Consider the following 22,673-nt stretch of genomic DNA (forward strand, 5'->3'; position numbering starts at 1 on the left):
GACTTAAAATCTAAGCAATTACATTACTGGAATGTTCCACAAGAAACTGCAGGCTAAAATAGAGTAGCTTAAAATCTAAGCAAAAGCAGCAAAAGTGACTCCAGAGCGTGGCACGGCCGTGCCAATGCTAGCACGGGCCGTGCCAAGCTTCTGACTTTAGGGAGACATATTTTTGTCTCTGAATCTTCGTATTTTCGTACTAAATCAGCTCCAAGTCCCTTTCTTTTTGTCCAAGACTCAATCCATCCAATATTCGTTCCTGAAATATAATAAAATGCAATATGGAGTAAACTAACTCAAAAAGAAAATAATACTAATATAAAATAAAATAAAATCTATTTAAAACTAAACTAAATAACATATAAAAATAGATAATAATTAACTCATCATCCTTCAATTAATTTTTGGCTTTTTGAGGAGAGTATTGCAGCAGTAAATAAAAGATTGGCGAATCTCTTCATTGTATTTTTCTCTAGTTCTATCGATAAATTAGACCAATTTCCTTAAGTGTTAACTTCCTAGGGATGAAGTTGAAAGCAAACATATATGTGCATATTTTGGATTTTTAAAAAATCATGCTATAAATCCAGAACTTTTTTGAATGTATGAGATAATAGTTATCATCACTCTCTCTTACGTAAAGATTTTAAATTTTCTTTTCAATAGAAGTTATACTTCACAGCTTTTATGTTCAGCTGTTGTACGATCCTTTCATCCTTGGTAGTTAGCTCTAGATTGTCTCATATTTTGGATGATTTGTATTAGCCTTCTATATCAATCATTTTCCACAGCATAATCCTGCCAACAAATGTTTTGAAATCCCGATTTTATTGTTATTTCTATATTTCTCGGACATATAATTTTCCTATGATTCCCCAAAGGGAGCAATATGTCATTTAATTTGATGACTCTTTTGGACTGCTCTTTGATTTTTCTTTTAACTGGTTCTCTTATGTAATGGTTTCAATTGAAATTTGTTGAGTTAAATAATAGTAACTTTCTACAATTTCTTATCCTCATTTTCTTTAGTCATCATTTTCCAGCGGAATTGCAAGGCAAGTGGAAGGAAAACCTTCTATCTTAGTATAATTTTCGTTTAATTCGGCGTACAATATGTATTAATGTCCGCCTTTTGGTTCGAATGCGGATATCTTAATGACCATGTTTATCTTTAGATTCTTAACTAAATACTAAACTTTCTATTTCAAACATTGATTAAACTTCTTTCAAAGATGAATGTTTAAACTTATTATTTTGATTTAGTGAAAAATAACTTATTGTTTGTAATATACTCTCGGAACCTTACATATTATTTAAAATAAGAAGTATATAATAATTTATTTTTAATTAAATTAAATTCAATAAATAATTTTCCCCGTGCCCCGCACGGGTATACACACTAGTAAATGTAGTTTAGATGGTAAAAAATTGCAAGAGACATTTAATATGTTGAGGTAGGACTAGTTTTAAAAGAGAGAACAATGATGAGGGAGTATGATTGTGGGAAAATTTGGATTATCTGAGAAGAGAAAGAGAAAAATGTTAGATTATAACGTCATTAATATTTTATTTTTTTGACAAAAAAAATTGTGGACTAGAAAGAATGTCAAGGGTACACAAGCAACCAATAACCTTGTTTTTTTAAATTTAAGAGTGAGGGGTGAGTACTCCATAGCAATATGTCAAGTATATAAATGATGGAAAATGCTTGTTTTCACGAAGAGAAATTTGATGAAACTAAAAAAATGTTTTGATTTGCTCTGACAAATGTTATCCTCTATGCTATTTCTTTTGAAGTTAACCTTCACTACATTGTTCCCTTCAGTTCTGATAATAACGTTCCTGTAAGCTACTTTTATGAAGCTTCTAGGGAATTTAGATTACCTAGTATTACACATATTATCTTAAGTTGTTGGTTAGTTAGAAGGCCGTTATTAGTTGATCATGATTAGTTGAGTTCTCAAAAACTGTTAATAGATACTTGTGTATGTATATAAAGGTGCTGATAGAAGAATAATCATAATTTCATGTCATCCACATCATGTAGATTGTAGAGAAACTTTTCAAGTTCTACTTTCATTCCTCCTCCAACTCTAATGAATGGGAGTAGTTACCTGCATACTTGGTCCAGATTGATTGAAAGGCATTAATCATCATGAGATATTATTACATTATTACAAAATAGAACATCCTCGTAAAAGAAGAGCTATAGCTATCATTACATAACAACTTACAAGTTTAAACAGAAACCATAAAGTATAAATAATTCAGTTCATTATTTCACTTACAAATGTGCCTTCATTAGTCTTGCATCATATCTTTCCAAAATGGATCAACAAGTGGTGCAATGTCTTATCAATGAATTTACAAATACAATGGTCTACTGAAAGATTTGAAATTCTTTTCCAGTAAAAAAGTTTCTCCCATATGCTTCCAGTTGCTTACTCTATGTGCTTGTTCTCTTATAAACATATGATTTTGAGAAAAACCAGAAGGCGGTTAATCCCACTGCACTAAGAGCAGCCAGAAGAGCATAGAAATAATCAAGATGTGCACGATTAAGATTACTTGCAAACCAGCCATCATGTCCATCTTTACTTGTTCCTTTTTGAATAGCAGAAATGAGAAAGCTACTCAGAAAGCTCCCAACCCCAAAAATACTTAAATAGAGGGAAAGACCCACACTTCTTAATTCATCCGGGACCTGATCATAGAAAAATTCTTGCAGACCTACCATTGTAAAGACATCAGATACTCCAAACAAGACATATTGAGGAATCAACCACCAGATGCTCATAGGTATTGTCACATCTGGCATATCAATTAGTCCATGATCACGAGCCACTTTGAGTCTTTTCATCTCGACAAAAGCTGCAATTACCATAGAAATTACAGAAAAAAGAATTCCGGCTCCAATTCTTTGTAGCATAGTGATGCCAGAGGGTTTGCCAGTAAAGGTTCTTGCTATAGGAACGATAATGCGGTCATAGACAGGAATAAAGAGAACAATAGAGAGACTGATAAAGGATTGAAGAGAAGCAGGGGGTACATAAAAACCAGGCAAAATTTTCCTGTCCAATGTAACACCTTGTTTGGTAAAGAAGGTAGAAGACTGAGAAAACACAATGGCAAAAATTAAACTCGTAGCCCATATTGGAACAAGCCTGAGGATTGCCTTTGCTTCTTCAACCTCAGAGACACTACAAACTTTCCCGTTTTCCTTTGATCCGTCTGATGCAATTAATGCTTTGTTTAAGAAGCTGCAATATTTTAGAGTAATTGTAAGGCAAAATTATTTCCCAATACAAATGTAAGAATATACAACATGACAATCTCATATATCGTGAATATGGTAGAAATTGTATAATTTGCAATTAGAAAGACAGAGTATTACTATCATGGTTCTTACATGGTAGAGAAAAGTATTCATTTGCAATTAGAAAGACATACATATTTATGAAACAAGTTACATAAAGAAAAGTTCAATTCTTACATGGTAAACATAAACTATTTTTATGTACTAGCTGCGTCACACAACAATCAATATAACTTGATATGATTACTAGGAGAAGGAAATCCATTTTTTTTCTTTCTAAAACTCGGTATCCGAGAAGGAAATCCATTTAATTAGGCCAAAACAAAACTATGGAGAGAAAATGGGGTCTCCTTATTACATGATGCTAAGTGAAATTCCATTTCATCAGTTTAGAAGAATCCACATTGTATTGAATGAATGGTTTTATAGTTACCTAAACTGTTGAGAAGGTTGGTGAAGCAGAGAAGGACGAGGTTCCTCTTCTTCAGTAGTTCGGAAGTTGCGGAGTGCAGTAATAAACACTCTACCAATTCTTGAAAAAGGACCCCGTTGTTGATTCCCTGGAATGCTAAACCGGTATGTCCAAGTTCCAAGTGAGAAAAGAGACAACGCAATTATCATAGCAATCCAAGGGATACCAAAACCAAGAACCCAACCAACATTATCCTGAACATAGTTCAAGATGGAAACAGTAACAAGGAGACCTGCAGTAAAGGTAAAATACCACCAATTGAAAAAGGAGCTTCTAGACCTGCGTTCCTGCGGGTGGTTGATATCAAATTGATCAGCTCCAAATGCCTGAACACAAGGCTTATGTCCACCTTGTGCAAATGCAACTAGATAAAGAGAAAAGAAGAACAATATTGCTTGGGCGTCGCCATCTGAAGGCAGTGTAGCCGACAACGTCAATAAGCTCAGTGCCTGCAATGAGATTTATAATCAACCAAAATGTGTTTGGCAAGGTAACACGACAAGGGCCTTATTTTTGAGCTTATGCAAAACAACCCATGCAAATAAATAAGCTTGTCAAAGTAGTTTATGATAAAAACAACTTATGAATTAATACAAATTAACAAAGAGAATAGAACAGTGATTACGAACGAACCAGAATATAAACAAGGGATGCGATAATGATGGTGCGGTAACGGCCAAGAAAAGAATCAGCAAGAAAAGCACCAAGCAGAGGGAGCAAGGAAGCTGTTCCAGACCAGATGTTAACATTCTCGGCTGCAGTTGCAGTGGACTGACCAAGTGGGCCAGTCAAATAATTGATCAAGTTTGAATTAATTCCATAGTAAGCAAACCTCTCAGCAACTTCCACACCTAATAGTTTTTGTTTTGAAAAATGAATTGAATAAATCATCATAAGCAAGTGAATTGAATAAATCATATATCAGATTAGTTTACTTACTTATAATGAAAGCAGCAGCTCTCCAACCACCAGAGGAAGATCGTAGGACAGGGCGACCCTTGAAGTCAACGACGCCGTCAACCGTCTCCAACAGCAGCCGAGTTTCACAATCGCCGCCGGCCATTTACTGCGCAGGGTGGAAGTGTGATGATTAAGCCAGCGAGGTCATATCCTCCTCCTATCCACCTTGTTTTTTTTTTTATTTTCACATAACTAACCATTTGCTACAATTTTTGACAACCTTCTTTTTCTCTTTTTTTATTGGTCAAAAACAATGGAGAGAGAAAAAGGAAGAGAGAGGATAAGAATATAATGTGAGTATGAGAGAGAAAGTTGTCCAAAAGTTGTCAGAAAATGATTGTACAAATATCATTTCTCTTTCAAATTATCCTTACACTTCACAACACGAGATGTCTCTGTTCTTTATGTTTAATCTAGACCACATATCTAATCCAATGATATTTTTTACTCCATCATCAGTGAGAGACCTATTAGCTACCTCATCCTAGCCGTTACCTAACATATTAACTGTCTCCTTTATTTCGATGAGTAATGTAATTTGAAATCCTAATAATGTTTAACTGGACTTATTTCAGATAAGATTGTCATTTTGAAGAACTTCTATAAGCATTACCCTTTCAAAAGATGAAATTTGCAAATGAAAATTGCTTTAGTTTTTTAATTATTTAAAAGTATGTAGCGTTAGTTTTTTAATTATATAAATTACTGATAATGTAATAATTAATTTGAATTTCAGATGTGGCATGATCAGACGGGTTAGAAGTGTATAAATGCGGGGGAAAAGATGAGAGATCTTGGTAAGCCTGAGGAGGGTTTGAGGTGGTTTTGGGAGCCTATGGAGGGGTCTGGCTTCCACGATTTGATATACACGGGGTATTCTACCGTGACCCATGCCATGATACATGCTATGTGCGAGAGGTGGCACACGGAGACCAGTAGTTTTCATCTACCTGTAGGGGAGATGACGATTACTTTGGACGATGTGCATAATCTCCTGCACATTCGTATTCACGGACGCATGCTGGACCACGATGAGGCAATGGGTCAGGAGCGTGCGATTGATATGATGACCAGATTGTTGGGCATGTCAGATGCTGATGCCCGACTGAGATTAGGACCGAGTCTACTGGTCATATCAGTTACCCCACACTGAAGCGGGTTTATGAAGCCCACCAGACAGAGGCTAGACGGCTGGAGGACCCACAGACGAGGGAGGAGCTGCAGGAGAGAGTCAGGAGGAGACAGTGGTGTGTCAGGAGTTTCCTTCTATATCTCGTCGGTTGTGCGATGTTCACTAACAAAACGAACAGACACATCGACTTGATATATCTTGATTGCATGGCTGACTTGCAGGCGATTGGGAAGTTGTCAAGGGGAGGGATGGTTTTAGCTTACCTGTACCACTACCTGGATGACTCTGTTATTTTGAATAACAGAACGATGGCTGGGAGTACCACTCTTTTTATGGTAATAATTTAATATTTATCTTCATTTCTTTATGAATTTATTTTTATAAATTTTATTATCAAGTTAGATTATTTTTTCCTAAGTTAGAATGCATTTATTTAGCATTTAATTTAAATTTTTCTGTGAAGCTTTTTTTATAATGTATTTAATTTATTTGTTGCAGGGATGGATTTTGGAGCATTTGCCAGGTCCGTACCCAAGAAAGAAAAACAGGAGCTGGACGCCGGAGAGGCCATGTGCTGGGAGATGGCTTACTTCCAGAGGGCATACAGATGTGCACCATTACCGCTTATTGCTTGATCGCTTAGAGGTGGATGACGTCAGGTTTTCTACCTACAGTGATCACAGAGAGGTGCGCCCATTTCAGCTTCTGTGCACTTACTCGGAATGGGTGATGTGCAGGAAGGATAGGGTGTACCGTCATTTACCTGAGCGGGTAAAGAGGCAGCTTGTCTATGTACAGGACATTCCCAGACATCTGCCAGATGTCCCTCAGGTGCATACGCAGTTGCTGACCACTGTGTTGATGGACGCTCACACGTGGTTATTCACTGCTTGGGGAGATGCGTGTGAGAGACCATGGCATCATGCGCCTGGCTACATGACTTGGTATGCCAAAGTCTCTCACCCTCGTATTCTCCCACCTGATGAAGGATCTCCTTCCAGGCCGGCGAACGTGGAGCAGATCATAAAGGAGGAGCATGCCAGGGAAATGCCTGACACAGTGACGATCATCCGGGATGTGGTGCATATTGCTGATGATATTGTGGCCAGGCAAGCCGAGATGAGTAGAAAGGAGATTGTCCAGGAGGTGATGCGGATAGCTAGTGTAACACCCCGTTATCCCAACAATTAAATATTAAATAAAATAATCAGAGTTCAACAACAAACGGGCATGTCACACTGCTTTTCAAAATTTCTAAATAGAATAAATTACTATTTAATAAAACAACCTTGATAAAATATCATTACTTTGCAGCAGAATATTTTTCAAACAATTAACATCAACATCCAACCATAAATTCTCCAATAATAAATTCTGGCACAAAGGCCTCAACATAAATATTCATCGATAATTGTTTCAAACAACAATAAAAAGGCTCCACAACATGTTCCAAAATTTGATACATAAGGAATGAAAATAAAATAGTTAATTCCTATCCTGTTACATATCAGAGCCCTAGACACTCGAGCCACCACATCTACTACTCTTCGTCACCTGCAAGTTACCCATACGAAGGGCAACGTTTCCAAGCAGAAGGGGTGAGATTCGCAAACAACAATAATAGATATATAATTCATCGATTGAATCTAACACCCTAAAATAACATCAATACTTCAATATCATTATATATTTCATGATCAACATTATTATCAACATTTGACAATTTCAACCAACAACAACGACTCATGCAATGACATGACAACTCCACTACGACTCAATAACAAAATGCGACAATGCACATGCATGTGGTACCATTTAACGCGTTTGAATGACAAGGCATTCCAGGGCATAAGCCCTCACCAATTTGAACGGTTAAAGCGTTCACAGGGCATGAGCCCTCACCAATTGAATGAACTAGCATTCACAGGGCATAAGCCCTCACCGATTGAACGACAAGGCGTTCCAGGGCATGAGCCCTCACCACTTTATGCTTATGCAATGAACTCCACTTATGTATATCAACATACAACTCCACATCAACATGATCTACGACAATGACGACAACAACTGCTACACAATAATGCATATATGAATATGACTTACTCATCGACATGGACAACAACATCAATTACATGACAGTGCATATTTAGATGTGACTTACACCTCAACATGGTCAACTTGTGACACAACAACATACACGACGAACTTCACCAACATAATGCATATTCATATAATCATATATACACATCCCATTAATCAATAATTAATCACGTTCCTAGTAAAATAATACAGTCATGAATAGTTATTAATTTAACCCAAAGGAACAACCAAACAGCATGCACGACAAGGTCCACGAAACTCGAAGTATGCCTCAACTACTGATCAATCTCGCCAGGCGACCTACTATTCTCGCCAGGCGAATTCAACAAAATGGCTGCTCACGAGGGCGAACAAACTACTCGCCATGGCGAACTAAATCTGGGTGCTCTCGGGAATTTCTACTGGGCAGCTCGCCAAGGTGAGAAAAAGGCGAGGGGATGGCGCTATCTCGCCAGGCAAAAATACTTCGCCAGGCGAGTCGTGTCAGTTCAGACTCGTGAAATTCTGCAGTTTTTACCAAATATCCCCATTTTCCCCAATTCAATCCCCAAAACTGTTTACACACCAAATAATCAACAATAATTATTTAAAATCATATAAAAGACTCTAACTAAATCAGAAATAAATAAATAACGACTAGGGCGTTACAGCTAGTGCTGGTCGCCCTGCCCTTACTTATCAGATTGTCAGGCGGCGCAGGGGGCAGAGGCAGGGTAGGCAGCAGGGCTGATTATTATTAGGCTTTTTTTATGTATTTTTTGACTATGATCATGATGATGTATTTGAAGTAGATAAAATAGTCATAAGGAATAGGGGTTTGAATTGTGACCCTTTAAAATTTATCCTGAAACTTAAAAGTGATTCTCAAGTAGTTTACTTGGAATAGTTAAGTTAACTTTCTGACTTCAGAACGTTCTGAAGTTCATACACAAAAACAATTTAATAAAGTAAATGTGCAAGTGTGTGTTGTGTATACTATAATTAAAAAGTATAGAGAAGAAGGAAAGAACACACAGAGAATTATAGTGGTTCACCCAACGTGGGCTAGTCCACTCCTCACAATCTTGTGAGAGTTTCCACTATGGTGCTTGAGATAACCTCTCAAGTCCTGCACCTTACAATCTTTGTTCACCTGAACAATTACAACTCTGTATTCTCTAAGCCTCAGCAGGCTTGCACCTTGTTGCTAAGTTAACCACTTAGATTTTTACAACCTTTGCTCAAGCTAACACTTTAGTACCCCTAAAGCTAGATGAGACTTTGTTACAATTTGTATGGAGGTTGAATGTTTGTGAATCAAACAGAAAAGAAGAGAAGAAAGAAGTTATCTTTAAGATAACAGAGAGTATTGATTTGCACTAAGTAAACGAAAGCCTTAGAGATTGATCAATTTCAGTTTTGCAAGAGCTTCAAACAATCTTTGTTGTTTTCTTGTATGCTTTGCAATGGTGCAAGTTTTGCTAATGTCTTGATCTCTATTTATAGAGTCTTTGGGCTCATATAGCCGTTGTAGGGTGTCCAATGGTGTTATGCCATGTGTCCTGGGTCCCACAAGCTTTAACTTGAAATTCTTGGCAAACATTCTGATCTCTGATGAACATCAGAATGTTGTTGTGTTCATGATGATCTTCATCTGGGTTCATCATGATCTTCATCTGGGTTCATCATGTATGAATGAACACATGAATTTCTGGGCGTGTCATATGCTTTTCATATGAATTTCTGGGCAACAATCAAGGTATGGGCTTTTCCACATACATCAGAATGTTCCTTCCCCAGATTTGCCTTGGGACCGGTGCAGGAAAGATCTAGTGGGATTCTGCATCTTCATGCCCATGCTTTGAGGGATTGTGTGGTCCTTGTACTGTACCAACTCCCATACGTGTCTATCTCTTATTGATCAAGACAGATTTGCTTTTGCTTTTGCTTTTTGCTTTTCACCTACTGTACTGTTCATAAAATAAGCATGTGCAGAGCTTGAACATTCTGATCATCAGAATGTTCCATCTGTTTCACTTAGGATGATTTGTAAGACTACCATTTGATGTAATCAAATCCTAATAGTGAAACAATAATGAAGAGCAATGATTTTAACATCTAGGATGATATTCCCTTGTGGAATATTCCTAGTACATCAATGTTCATAGTCTTAAATGAACATTGAATACCTTCTTTGACATAATCCTTGTATATGCTTTTATTTGTTGATTGATCCATGCAAATGTACTTTCCTGGACATATACCCATGTCACATGTGTCTTGCATGATCTTGATCAAAGTTCTTGAGACTCTCGGCTTGTATAAGAACAACATTCTGATCTCTGCTTGAACATTCTGATCTTCGAGCAACATTCTGATCTAACTTTTTGACCTTAGTGTTAGATCATGAATTCAAATGTCCTTTGATTTCTTGATTTTTGGTATGATTTAAACCTTGTTCCTGTCTTAGTAAAACACTCAAGAGCACAAGTTAAATACCAAGGAATTAATCAAAGTCCATTAATTCTTTAATCATATTTGTTTATTATCTTTAAAATTAATTAAGGGATTTTGCCTCAACAATATTATTATGACATTTTTGTATTTCTATGACATTTACGTACGTACGTTTTATATTATTTCTTGCATTTTAATTTTACCATTTTCCTGTTAAATATTGGATGAATATGTTTAGGTATCAATTGGTTATTAGATGAAAATTTTAGATGAATTTTCAATTGGTTTTTGGATGAAAATCTCAGATGAATTTGTTTAGGTACCAAAGGATTTGGTTAGGAAAGACACTGGAAAATAAGCTTCTGGAAAATGATCCAGCACGTAGCGGCAGTTAACAACCGTTAGCCTAAGCGCCGGCAGTTAACTGCCGCTACGTGCGTTCAGGGAATGCACCGTCCATTCAACCTCTTTTTCATCATTCATTCAACCTATTTTTTCAACATTCAAACTATTTTTCACCATTCAACCTCTTTTCCATCATTCAACCTCTTTTTCCATCATTCATTTAACCTCTTTTTTCAACATTCAACCTATTTTTTCTACATTTTTCCCTATAAAAACCCTCACATTCTCTCCTCCTTACTCTGATTTCCTCACATTCTCTCCTCCTTCCTTACTCTCATTTCCTCACTGAAATAAGCCTTTTTGAAAATTTGAAAATTTCAAGAGGTTTCTTTGAATTGGTTTTACCCCAAGATTTAGGGTTTATGGTTTGTGTTTTTTTTTCTTTGTTTTAACCCAAGCGGTAGTTAAATGTATCATTAAACAACAAGAGTGCAAAGGTGAGGAACAATATTTTTTGGGTCATCTTGGTGTTGTCCTGTACGAGTATCTTGGAGAAGAGTATCCAGAAGTTCTAGGAATAAAGATGACTCCACCTATTAAGGAATAAATGTACGACGAGAGGAACAGTTTTGGATCATCTTGGTGTTGTCCTGTACGAGTATCTCGGAGAAGAGTATCCAGAAGTTCTAGGAATAAAGATGACTCCACCTATTAAGGAATAAATATACGACGAAGCAGATTTAGTTTTACCTATTAAGGAATAAATGTACGTGTAAATGTATTATTATATTAATAAAATATGATTTTATATTACTTGTGTTCCTTTCTTTTATTTTTTATATGCATTTATTTATTTATATGAAGTAAAAAAAAAATCAAATAAAAAATGTGTATTAAAGAAAAGTCAATTTTTTGAATATTTCACGAATACAACGGCAGTTAACAACCGTTGGGGGCCAGCGGCCGTTAAGTGTCGGCGCATGGCCTAACGGTTGTTAACTGCCGCTGGAGGCATTAACATATTTTACTTGTGTCAATAGGAAAGTTTCATTGTTAAAAAAGCAATTTTCTTTGCAAATTCTACATGGAAGACTTGCTTTAGTCACTTTGGAATAGTTTGTTTTCATTCTCATTCATGACGACTGTTATGGTTTATTTCTGTTGGGATTACTGTGTTTTAGGATCGTAGGACCATGCTGCTAATTCTGTTCTCAGGTTTATGATTCAAAATCAAAACTCTGAATGACTAGTTGAATCAACATTGCTTTGAATGTTACGGTATGTTCTTAGCCAAAAAACATGATTAACAAATAAGAAAGAAGGCAACTAATATGCATTCAATTTCTCACTGCCATATGAAATTGTTGTTCGCAAAGATGTTCAAGCATTCTGGCTATTAGGCTCTTTAAAATATATAACTGTACTTATTTGAAATCCTGCAAGATCCCTAGCCACCACACTTAGGGTCCGTTTGGTTCGAGAATGGGGAGGGGAGGGGAGGGATTTTTACGGAGGGGAGTGGAGGGGAGATATTTTTAATTAAAAGTGTGTTTGGTTCACAAGGGGAGGGGAGGGATTTTAACAGTATTTTACCGTTTTACCCTTAAACTTAATTAAATAAAAGAAACTGTTTGTTTTTACGATTTCAGAAACTGACAAAGACAACCACACATCTAAGCCGCTATTTTATCTTAAATAATAATACTACGATATAGATAATGAGATGATAAAATTACTCACAATTCACTTTGGAGGAAGCCTCAAGCAGTCGTTGACAACAACAAAGTAGTAGTAAGAGCGGTTTGTACATCTAACAAATAAGAGTGGTAGATTATATAATAATAAAAATTGTTACAAGAAAAATATAACAAAATAATAATAATAATTGTTACAAGAATAATATAACCTAATAATAATAATAAGATTGTTACAAAAATAATATAATCTAATAATAATAAAAGTTGTTACAAGGTTAATATTGAGATTTGAAATTAATTTAAGGATAATTATGGCAATGCAATAAAATTTTAAAGAGATTTGCTCCCCTCCCCTTCCCTTCTAAAAATTGAACCAAACACTTCAAATTAAAAATCTCCCCTCCCCTTCCCTCCCCTCCCCTCCAAAACTCTCGAACCAAACGGACCCTTAGTGTGTGCAAATTTCCCTATTAGGCTCTTTAAAACCAAAAGGAAGAGAGACATGGCAGATAAAAACTTAGATGACTTATCAGTGATATTTTTTTGGTACAAACTCCCTTGTCTTTATACAAGTTATTATATAAACATCGTATGCAAAATACATGTAGGCATAAAGAATTCTTATTGCTGGTTAAATCTCCAATTCAACTTTTAAAACACCCGTATGGAATAAGATAATCAGATCTGAAGAAAGTTTTTTTTTTTTTTTTTAACCTTTTATCTTTTAGAACATAAACATAGTGCAGAATTACAGGAGAACAAAATGATAACAGCTTGGAAATAAATTTCCATCGGCGGTATTGCTAATTTATGATCATGCAGTTCAACATTTTCAATAGCTATAACTGAGTAAAGGAACTATCAATAGTCAGGAAAATGTTCTGTTTCACTGTCCAGGAACCAGGATCCAAATATAGCATCTACTCAGAATCCTGCACAAACTGGAAACAAAAGCACGAAATATACTTAGTTAGGTTCTCAACTGAATTCACTAAATACATATGTAACTGAATTGGCCAGTTACTACACCAACTTCGACTGTTGACACTCAAATTAAATATAACACTTAAACTAGTTCACAGCAATGTATGCTCTAATGCTCCTATTCATTCCCATAGGCCATAACCAAATATGACACGTCCATTCACGCTCCCTTGACAATTTACATGAGGAAGTAAGAGTATAAGTATAACTTCTTTCCTCATGCAGAGAACATAACTATTAACTAGCATGCGTAATACGCGTATTTGCATATCACTCAAAGTTGAGTGGGTATCTTAGGCTCTACACATTTTTATCTTTTAAAGATGACTACGAGAAAAATTCAAATATGGAGGTTTCAAAGTCTAGTGTGCTAATTTAGACAGTTTCTTCTTCCAAACATGGGCAAAGTACACACAAATTACCTCTTTCTTCAATTGCAACTTTCTCTGCTATATACCTTCCACCATCTTTTAACCCTCTTAATTATACCATTACCAATTTAAGTTATACAGGAAATATGCATTTCTTAACCCTATGACTCTACCATCTGGTGATAGCTATCGACATATCTCATGCACTTTTTTTATAAACAAATGTTGGTGGTTATTTTAGTTTCCAGGGATCAAACCCTGATCCTCCTGTTTATATCTCCTTTGGTGTCCCTTAGATCACCAACAGAGCTACAACCACCTTCTTGAGACATGTATATGCATTTGATCAATCATGCTAAATGAGAGGATAAAATACTGACCATTGGATTAGTTAGATGGCTGTGATTAAAAGAGAAGTTTAATGAGTGATATGCATCTGATCTTTTCTTCTTCCCCACCCATTCTCCTTCGTATTCTATCTCTCTCCTAACTTTTTCCTGCTCCCTAATTCTCCCAGGTACTTCCTCCCAACAATTTGGTATAATCAACAAAACACTAATATCTTTCAAATTGAAATTGAAATTAAAATCATAAGGTTGCCAGAGATTGAAATTAAAGACCCCTTTTTCTTCTTTAAAGTCCATCAGATTGTAAAAAACTCATCAATTATCATCCAAAAAACCATGGGTTTTTTAATCGAGTCCAAACTGCAAAGGATTTTCACCTTTATTACCAAGTTAAGCTCATTCTAAATTCTTTTTTTTCAAGGTTAACTTTTCAGCTTGATTTGTTTGGAAGCTAAAAAAAATCATTTTGTAAAACAAAGAAAAGATCAGATGCATAAATAAATTTATTTGCTCTTACCAAGGCCTATTTCAACTTCAACAATTTTACAGCAATACAAGAAAGAACAGCTGCATAAAAATGGGTATATTTTAGAGAAGATATATGTTTCCAATTTAATAACCAATGATTTTTTTTCGTAAATTGTTTTCCATTGTTAATTTTTCCCTTCTTGTTCCATCGTCTCGAGCTTTTGGGAAGATGGCTATGGCGGAACACCAACCAGCTACGTTTTAGGAGAGAGAATACGAAGGAGAATGGGTGGGGAAGAAGAAAAGATCAGATGCATATGATTCATTAAACTTCTCTTTTAATCACAGCCATCTAACTAATCCATGATTTTTCCCCTTCTTTTTATTCGCTTCTCGTTCTTCATCTTTATGAGTTACCCCTTCTCCTTCCTCCTCTATCGGAAACGGTTTCAAACTTCAAAGTTGAACGAATTTTTCTATTTAGTAAATCAAACTCCACTTGTTCCCTTTCTGCATTTTTTACATTTTTTAAGCTCTTCTCCAATTCATATCTATGTCTTGTTATCCCTAATTTGGTTGGTGTCATGTTTCTCAAAATTAATTAAAAATTCATATAACAAATTCCAAATTCTAGGGTTTTTTTATCATGGAAACTAAAGGTTTTTCTAAATTAATAATTTATATCGATATGAAATTAGTGGAAACAAAATTCCTAACGGCTCCATAGCTCAGTAGAAACAAGATTTCCTCACATTACCATGGATGCATCCTTGAGCACTAAAATCGCTACCAACTGTGCATGAAAATAATTTTTTAATTAAACCGATTGAAAAAAAAAAAATGTATAAAGTTGAGAAGTTAATTATTACTGTGTATGAGTGGTACAACTAATTGGGTTTGAGCGATGGAGCTCGAGAGAGAAGAAAGGTGAAAACCGATAGAGAAGGAGGAAGGAGAAGGGGTAACGGGGAGAAGCGAATAAAAAAAAGGGAAAATAATCATGTGTAATTAATTTTATATCGAGCTTTTAATCTGATCCGTACAATTTGATCTAAAGGCTACTAATGAGTCCTCTCATCTCTCGATAAATAAAAACTTCTCTCACTTGATACATCCCCTATATATATAGGACATATCCTATGAGAATGATATTTTTATGTGAGAATGGATTTTCAGCCTTCAGATTAAGATTTAATGGCTGAGATTAAAACGCTCAATTAAAATAAGGATGTGCTTTTCACTATAGAAATAACTTTCTGTCTCTTTCTTCTGCTGCTTCATGTCTATATCCATGGAAGTAAAACCATTTTTCTTTTCTTCTGGAAAATCGTAAAATACGAGTCATTATTTTTGTAATTATCAATCATTTGTAATTGAATCAAATCCTATTTCTTCACCCAAAAACAAAAAAGAAAGAATTAAATCCTATTCTTGATTCACTGATTACACGTACTGGTATAGATGGAAAAGTGTTTTGCAGGTTGAATCAAATCCTATTTTTTATTCAAAAGATGTTATAGTCAGATCAACAGAGAAAGGAGAAAAAGAAATAAGGATGGAGACATTGGGGGTGTTGCAGGTTTAGTCAGCCGACAATTAAGAAGAATCGATAACGAGAAAAAAAAAAAAAAAAAAAAAAAAGGAACAGAGAAAGGAAAAAAGAAATATATCCATCCATAACAAAACAAAAATATAAAAGAAAGGATCTGTTAGTCAGAAGGTCTCGTGGAAGAAGAAGAAGGTTGTTTGGTTATATCACGTGAGAAGGTTGCAGGTATGTGGAAGAAGAAGAGGTGCGCGTGGTTATTAGAAACGGAAAAGCACATCCTTATTTTAATTGAGCATTTTAATCTCAGCCATTAAATCTTAATCTGAAGGCTGAAAATTCATTCTCGCATAAAAATATCATTCTCATATGATATGTCCTCTCTCTCTCTCTATATATATATATATAGGGAAATGCTAAAGAGTGCCCTTAGGGCATTGGTTAAGAGGATAAAAATAGAAATATTGCATTGGGAAACGGTGAAAAGTGATGAATTTAACTTTTTAAAAATTAAAATATTGTTGAATCCAATGTACTACTTTTGATTTACTTAACAAATGCACTTAGGGTATTGGTCAGCATAACCCCCCATAAAAATAGAAATATTGCATTGGGAAACGGTGAAAAGTGATGAATTTAACTTTTTAAAAATTAAAATATTGTTGAATCCAATGTACTACTTTTGATTTACTTAACAAATGCACTTAGGGTATTGGTCAGCATAACCCCCCCCCCGCCCCCCCCCACACACACATATATATATATATAAACAAGAAAATAAAAGACAAATCCCACCTGAGTAGGAGCCTCTGAGTCCTTATGTTGTGCTAGCTTTGCTGGAGATCCATCAAACAGACGAGAACATTCTGCGTATGCAGATCCTATTCCCACTCCAGCACCAAAAGCAATAGAAGCCCAGCGAGTCTGAGGACTCCCTGGTACAATAAAAATAACTAAATTAATTCCATATTTATAAACACCTATCTAAATCACCAATTAATAAAAGCCTCATTATAAGTACCAAAGTTTCGAGTTCAGGTCAAAGTCAGACTGCTTATGACAAGACTAGTCATTACACTTACAACAAATTAGCTTATACTTACAGGTTGTAGATAAATGATCTGCAGACTTTGCAAAATAGGTGATCGATGAATGCCAATTTAATTATTTTTTTTAGAATGAATACCAACTTAGATGATAAGGTATCCTTTGATACTCGTGATAAGATTTGATAGCATAAGTTCTTATAAAAACACTCGGTGTAATTTTTGGCACATTTGGGGAAAATAAACATTATGTTGCAGACTTGCTTGTCCTCCAAATCTCAATGGTGTGTGTGTCGATACGAGTCTATGCACTTCTATCAGTCTGGCAACCAGGATTGTCTAATAGGTAATGAAAGAGTTACTCTTGATAGGATACTTGTTTAATTTCCCGTTCAGGTTTTTCATTCCTTGACACCCACGTCTTTGGTTTAATTGTATTATCTACAATCTTGTCTCTAGTCTTTTTAAATTGTCTCAATGTCTTAGCTTCCACAGGTAAAAGTCTAAATTAGTTTATACCTTTTTTTTTTAGAACTTCCACACTTGAGACTATCTTGATCACTTTAACTCATCATCTTGTCTTAGCTAAGTACACACCACCAACAGTACCCTAGATTCAAGACAACCCTGCTCCTATATGTGCATTTCAGGTCTATCATCGCAGTTGGCTCCACCTTCAGCACCTATGCCTCACTTACATTGATTGCAAATGCAACACCTATGGACTATCCTCCACCAACACTGACCCGACCACCTAATCTTAACCTTCCTATTACACTGGCTCCACCCAGTCCACTCATAACCTTTCTCCTCGTTATGTTACTTTGAGCTCTCATTGCCTGTCATATTTGCATGCTGCTAATCTGTCTTTCTTGACATTTGTATCTATTCTTTGAACAGTAGGTGAAGCTATTTTCCATCACAGATGGCGCCAAACAATGGTTGAAGAAATATGCCCTATTCAGAGCAATGGGATTTAGGCCCTTGTTCCTCCTCTCTAAGAAGTCATTTGTTGGATATAGATGGATCATGGATCTTTTTAGTTAAAGTTAGTCCTGATGATCAGGTTGATCGACTTAAAGCTAACAATCAACTAATTGTAAATGGAGAAGGGTTAATTTACTAATTTAGTTTATGTCATATGTGTGTATAATTTTTTAAGTTGGTAGGATCTTGGTTCCAATCTTAAATTTTGCAATGCTGCTAGCACTCCAAATCCTAGGCAATTACTTAATTTTGCAATGCTGCTAGCCCTCCAAATCCTAGGCAATTACTTAGGTAGGATCTTATTATCCTAGTAGCAATTTTACGTGTTACGATCATGCTAGCCCCTCCCGATCGTAGTAAAGATCCCAATCTTGACAACATTGATTTGAAGTATTAAATTTGGCTTAATTGCAGTTTTGGCCCTCCTAGTTTTTAAATTGTGCGATTTTAACCTCCCTAGTTTCAAATGTGTGATTTTGGCCCCCCTACTTTACCTCCTTTCTGATTTCGTAGTCCCCCAATCAGATTTTGAACAAATACTCATCTTCTCCCTCTCCATGATTTCTTCATTTTGCAACCAGATTGATCTACTTTTTCCCCATCTATGTTCACAACATATCTTCCTTGCACATTCAAACGATTCATCAGTACTTTTTACACAGTTTATACAATCCGACAAGTATTTATATTTTCTCTTAACACAACTTGAGACTTGGTATACTTTCAATTTTTCAAAAAAGAAACTTTTTCACCTCCACTAACCATTTGAGACCCAAATCATGTCCAAGCGTTTCTAGTTAACATTGGCATATGTGGCTTATTACCCACAATGACAAGTCATTGTAGCTACTGGAAATTAAATGCGTGAAAAGCAAATAAAATTATGACAGGATTAGCGCAACAGTATAAAAGTATAGGATCAAGATTCATGATCCTATAAAAAAACTGATCCTCGTCTCTTATTATTAGGTAGTGTTCAACCTATTTCTCTTGAGTTTATATCTTCTTAAAAAGAAGTTGCACAGAACTGAAAACCAATTTATAATTCACTCACGTTCGAAAAGTTCTTATCTTTTGGCAATTACACAAATATGCAACTGCACGATAAACTTCATCAGACTATCTATTTACTAAAACATGGTTATTGAATTAAAAAAAAATAACCATTGAAACCAATATGTCCAATAGAGATAAGACACATCAATTTAAAATGCAAAGTCAACACCTTATGGTTAACATTTGGTTAAAATTTGATTGGGGGACTATAAAATCATAAAGGGGATAAACTAGGGGGGACAAAACCGCACATTTGAAACTAGGGAGGTTAAAATCACACAATTTAAAAACTAGGGGGACCAAAACTGCAATTAAGCCTTTAAATTTTAAAGGCTTTCTCTTACTTGTGCTATTTTACATGCATATGTGAATGAAATTTTGTGGTCTTGGTATGATCTTACAAATCATGTTACAATCAGGGGCGGAGATAGCCTTTTTGAGGGGGTTCAATTGAACCCTCGAACCTACAAAATACAAAATACCACTAAATTTTGTGGATTTTGTATGATCTTACAAAATAGCACGAGTCAACACGAGAGTGTTGGGCGGAGATGAGGATGTTGCGCTGGATGAGTGGTAAGACTAGACATGATAGGATTAGGAATGTCACCATTAGAGAGAGAGTGGGGGTAGCACCTATAGTAGAAAAGTTGGTAGAAATAGGCTTAGATGGTTTGGACATGTAGAGAGAAGACCCGTAGATGCCGTTGTAAGAAGAGTAGATTAAATGGAGGAGAGTCGGGTTAAAAGAGGTAGAGGAAGACTTAAGAAAACCATTAGAGAAACCATTAGAAAGGATTTAGAGGTCAATGAGTTGGATCCAAATATGGTTTTTGATAGAACACTATGGCGTCATTTGATCTATGTAGCCGACCCCACTTAGTGGGATAAAGCTTGGTTGTTGTTGTTGTTGTTTGTATGATCTTACAAATCATATTACGATCAGGGACAAAGATAGCCCTTTTGAGGGGGTTCAATTGAACCCTTAGACCTAAAAAATACAAAATACCACTATATTTTGCATTTTGAACCCCTAGATTTTATTTTTACGCTGCTAGCCCAAGAACTCAAAAGTTTGAACCCCCTGGACCAGATTCTACATACGCCACTGATTATGATTCCACGTTTTGTTAACAGAGGGCCAAACTAGTTGGATGAGATAATAGTTTAAGGACCTTTAAATTGATTTTTATAGTTTAAGGACTAAATTGATGAGTGTGATAGCTTGAGGACCAAATTGAATGCTTATTCTATGTTCCGAGTATACTCCAGTCTAACAAAAATAGCTAAATTGCACTGAAGATTAACATGCTTTATTGTTCAATTCCTCTTTCCCACTCACTTGTCTAGAATATAGAGTCGGCTACGCGGATCAAATGACACCCTAATTCTCTAACATAAATCATATCTTTATCGAAACCATTGGCCTCTAAGTGCCTGTTGAGATTGGCTTATTTGAACTTGTCTACTGGCATAAGTTTTGTGAGATTGTTTAGGAGAAGTTATGAAAACAGCTTACGATAATTTTCACAAGGTTTTTTTGAGCTTATTATCATAAGTTATCCAATTCAAATATAGCTTAGAAAACCAGCTTATAGCATATACAAAAGTAATTTAACTTAATTTTTTATCCTTTTCTACAAAAATAGCTTATGCATAAGTTGTTTATCCATGCAGCAACACAAGAGCATTGCGGATAGTTGATTAACACCTTATTAACAATTAATTAAATAAATAATTAGTGGGAATGAGGGATGGCGTGGAAGAATTGAAAAGAAATAATGATATTAAATTAAAAAAGTTATAGAATGAAAGGTGAATGAAAGTGCAAACACAACAAAATAGAGCGTTGTTCTAAAGCAAAACAAAGCAAAGGCAAGCCCTAATAATATACAATTACGAAGCATTCTATTAAGAAAAGAAAATGAATGAATCTAGAGAGAGAGAGAGAGAGAGAGAGAGGGTACTGACTGAAAAGGAGGAGACCGCCGAATGCACCGGCAAAAGAGGAATAAACGAAGCGACGGACGGTGAGATCAAGGCAAGCATCCCATTTGGCATCGACGTCATACTTTTGAGGAATTAATTCTTCTTTGTTTTCACCCATCGGAGCAATTCCAACCACAACCACCGTCTTAGTAGAATGAATGAAGAAGATCTCTCTATTCTATTCTATTCTATTCTCTTCTCTTCTCTTCTCACTCGCCGCGTGCGTACTCTCAATCAATGTTATTTCGTTTTACTTAATTTCTCTGGTCGGGTTATGTTTCAACCACAAGGCCTCGTCCAGCCCACTTTTTTTTTTTTTTTTTATGATTCATAACCACACCCGCCTGCTTCTACTCTCTTTACTGGAACCAAGATAATCAAAAAAAAAAATTACTTATTTATTTTCACATATAAAAATAAATAAATAATTATGTTCTTTTTTCATACGTTTTCTACCCCGAGAACTTCATAATACTTAAATAAAGGGAGAATATTATTTGTGGGTATAATTGTAGACTTTATCTTTTCTTCTATAAAATAAAATAAAATAAAAGATGAAGCACCAGAAATTGGAAATTAGAAGGGATTGTCCATCTAAGACATATGAAAATAAATAATACTCCCTCTATTCCTTTTTAAGTGTCACTTTGTGACATTTTACATAAACCAAGACATTTAATAAATATTACTACTTTTGATACAATAATATATACTTTTACTATAATAACCTTATTCATTTAATATTTCATTTCATATATTTCTTTCTCCAAAATAAATTAGCAAAGATAATATTGGTAAAACAACATTTAATGTTGCATTGAACTTCGAAAGTGACAGTTAAGAAAAACGGAGTTGGAAATTAGAAGGAATTCATTGATTGAATGAGCTTTGATGTTGAAATGAAAGTCTAGAAATGCTATTGAGAGTTTTCACATAGAAAAGATAATAAATTTTGTGAAATATGAGTTACCTTACCTTCATTCAAGATAACTGACCTTACTATATATAGTTACAAAATGATCGATCGTAAATATTCTAGAATCCTTTCAACTGATCAGAAATGATGCATCACCAAAACAAATAATGAACTATAAACAAAAACATGTTGGTAGAGCACATTAAGTTAGTGAAATGAAACTATTAAATAATGTTATCACATGAAAAATTCCTGTAACAACACTCTCTCCTTAATACATGTGCCTTCCTTCCCTTTGCCACTGTCATTGATTTTACAGACTCCATTTTACACTTCACTTTCTGAACCATCTGGATTTTCAGGCACTATGGGACTTGTTCATTGAATGAGCTGCGATGTTATGTTGAAGAGTAAATGTAGAAATGCTAATGAGAGGTTTTATAGAAAGAAGATTAGTTTTGTGAATATGAGTTGCATTCATTCAAGATATATAATTGGCCTAACT

General features: G+C 35.2%; 2 protein-coding genes across 2 annotated transcripts; both read right to left on the minus strand.

Moving 5' to 3' along the window:
* Positions 1-2,132: 2,132 nt before the first annotated feature.
* Positions 2,133-4,945, minus strand: LOC11430201 (protein NRT1/ PTR FAMILY 5.10). The gene is made up of 4 exons (XM_003597942.4): positions 4,728-4,945; positions 4,422-4,639; positions 3,750-4,237; positions 2,133-3,260 (listed from the first exon to the last, which is right to left on the minus strand). The coding sequence occupies exons 1-4, from the start codon at positions 4,849-4,851 to the stop codon at positions 2,447-2,449; spliced, it is 1,644 nt and encodes a 547-aa protein (XP_003597990.1). The 5' UTR covers positions 4,852-4,945; the 3' UTR covers positions 2,133-2,446.
* Positions 4,946-13,141: 8,196 nt separating this feature from the next.
* Positions 13,142-21,505, minus strand: LOC11426636 (uncharacterized). The gene is made up of 3 exons (XM_003597945.4): positions 21,235-21,505; positions 16,970-17,109; positions 13,142-13,399 (listed from the first exon to the last, which is right to left on the minus strand). Exons 1-3 carry the CDS (start codon positions 21,368-21,370, stop codon positions 13,379-13,381), a joined length of 297 nt encoding a protein of 98 aa, XP_003597993.1. The 5' UTR covers positions 21,371-21,505; the 3' UTR covers positions 13,142-13,378.
* Between the last annotated feature and the right edge of the window lie 1,168 nt (positions 21,506-22,673).

Source organism: Medicago truncatula, chromosome 3 (genome assembly GCF_003473485.1).
Source record: "Medicago truncatula cultivar Jemalong A17 chromosome 3, MtrunA17r5.0-ANR, whole genome shotgun sequence".
NCBI classification, from domain to species: domain Eukaryota; kingdom Viridiplantae; phylum Streptophyta; class Magnoliopsida; order Fabales; family Fabaceae; genus Medicago; species Medicago truncatula.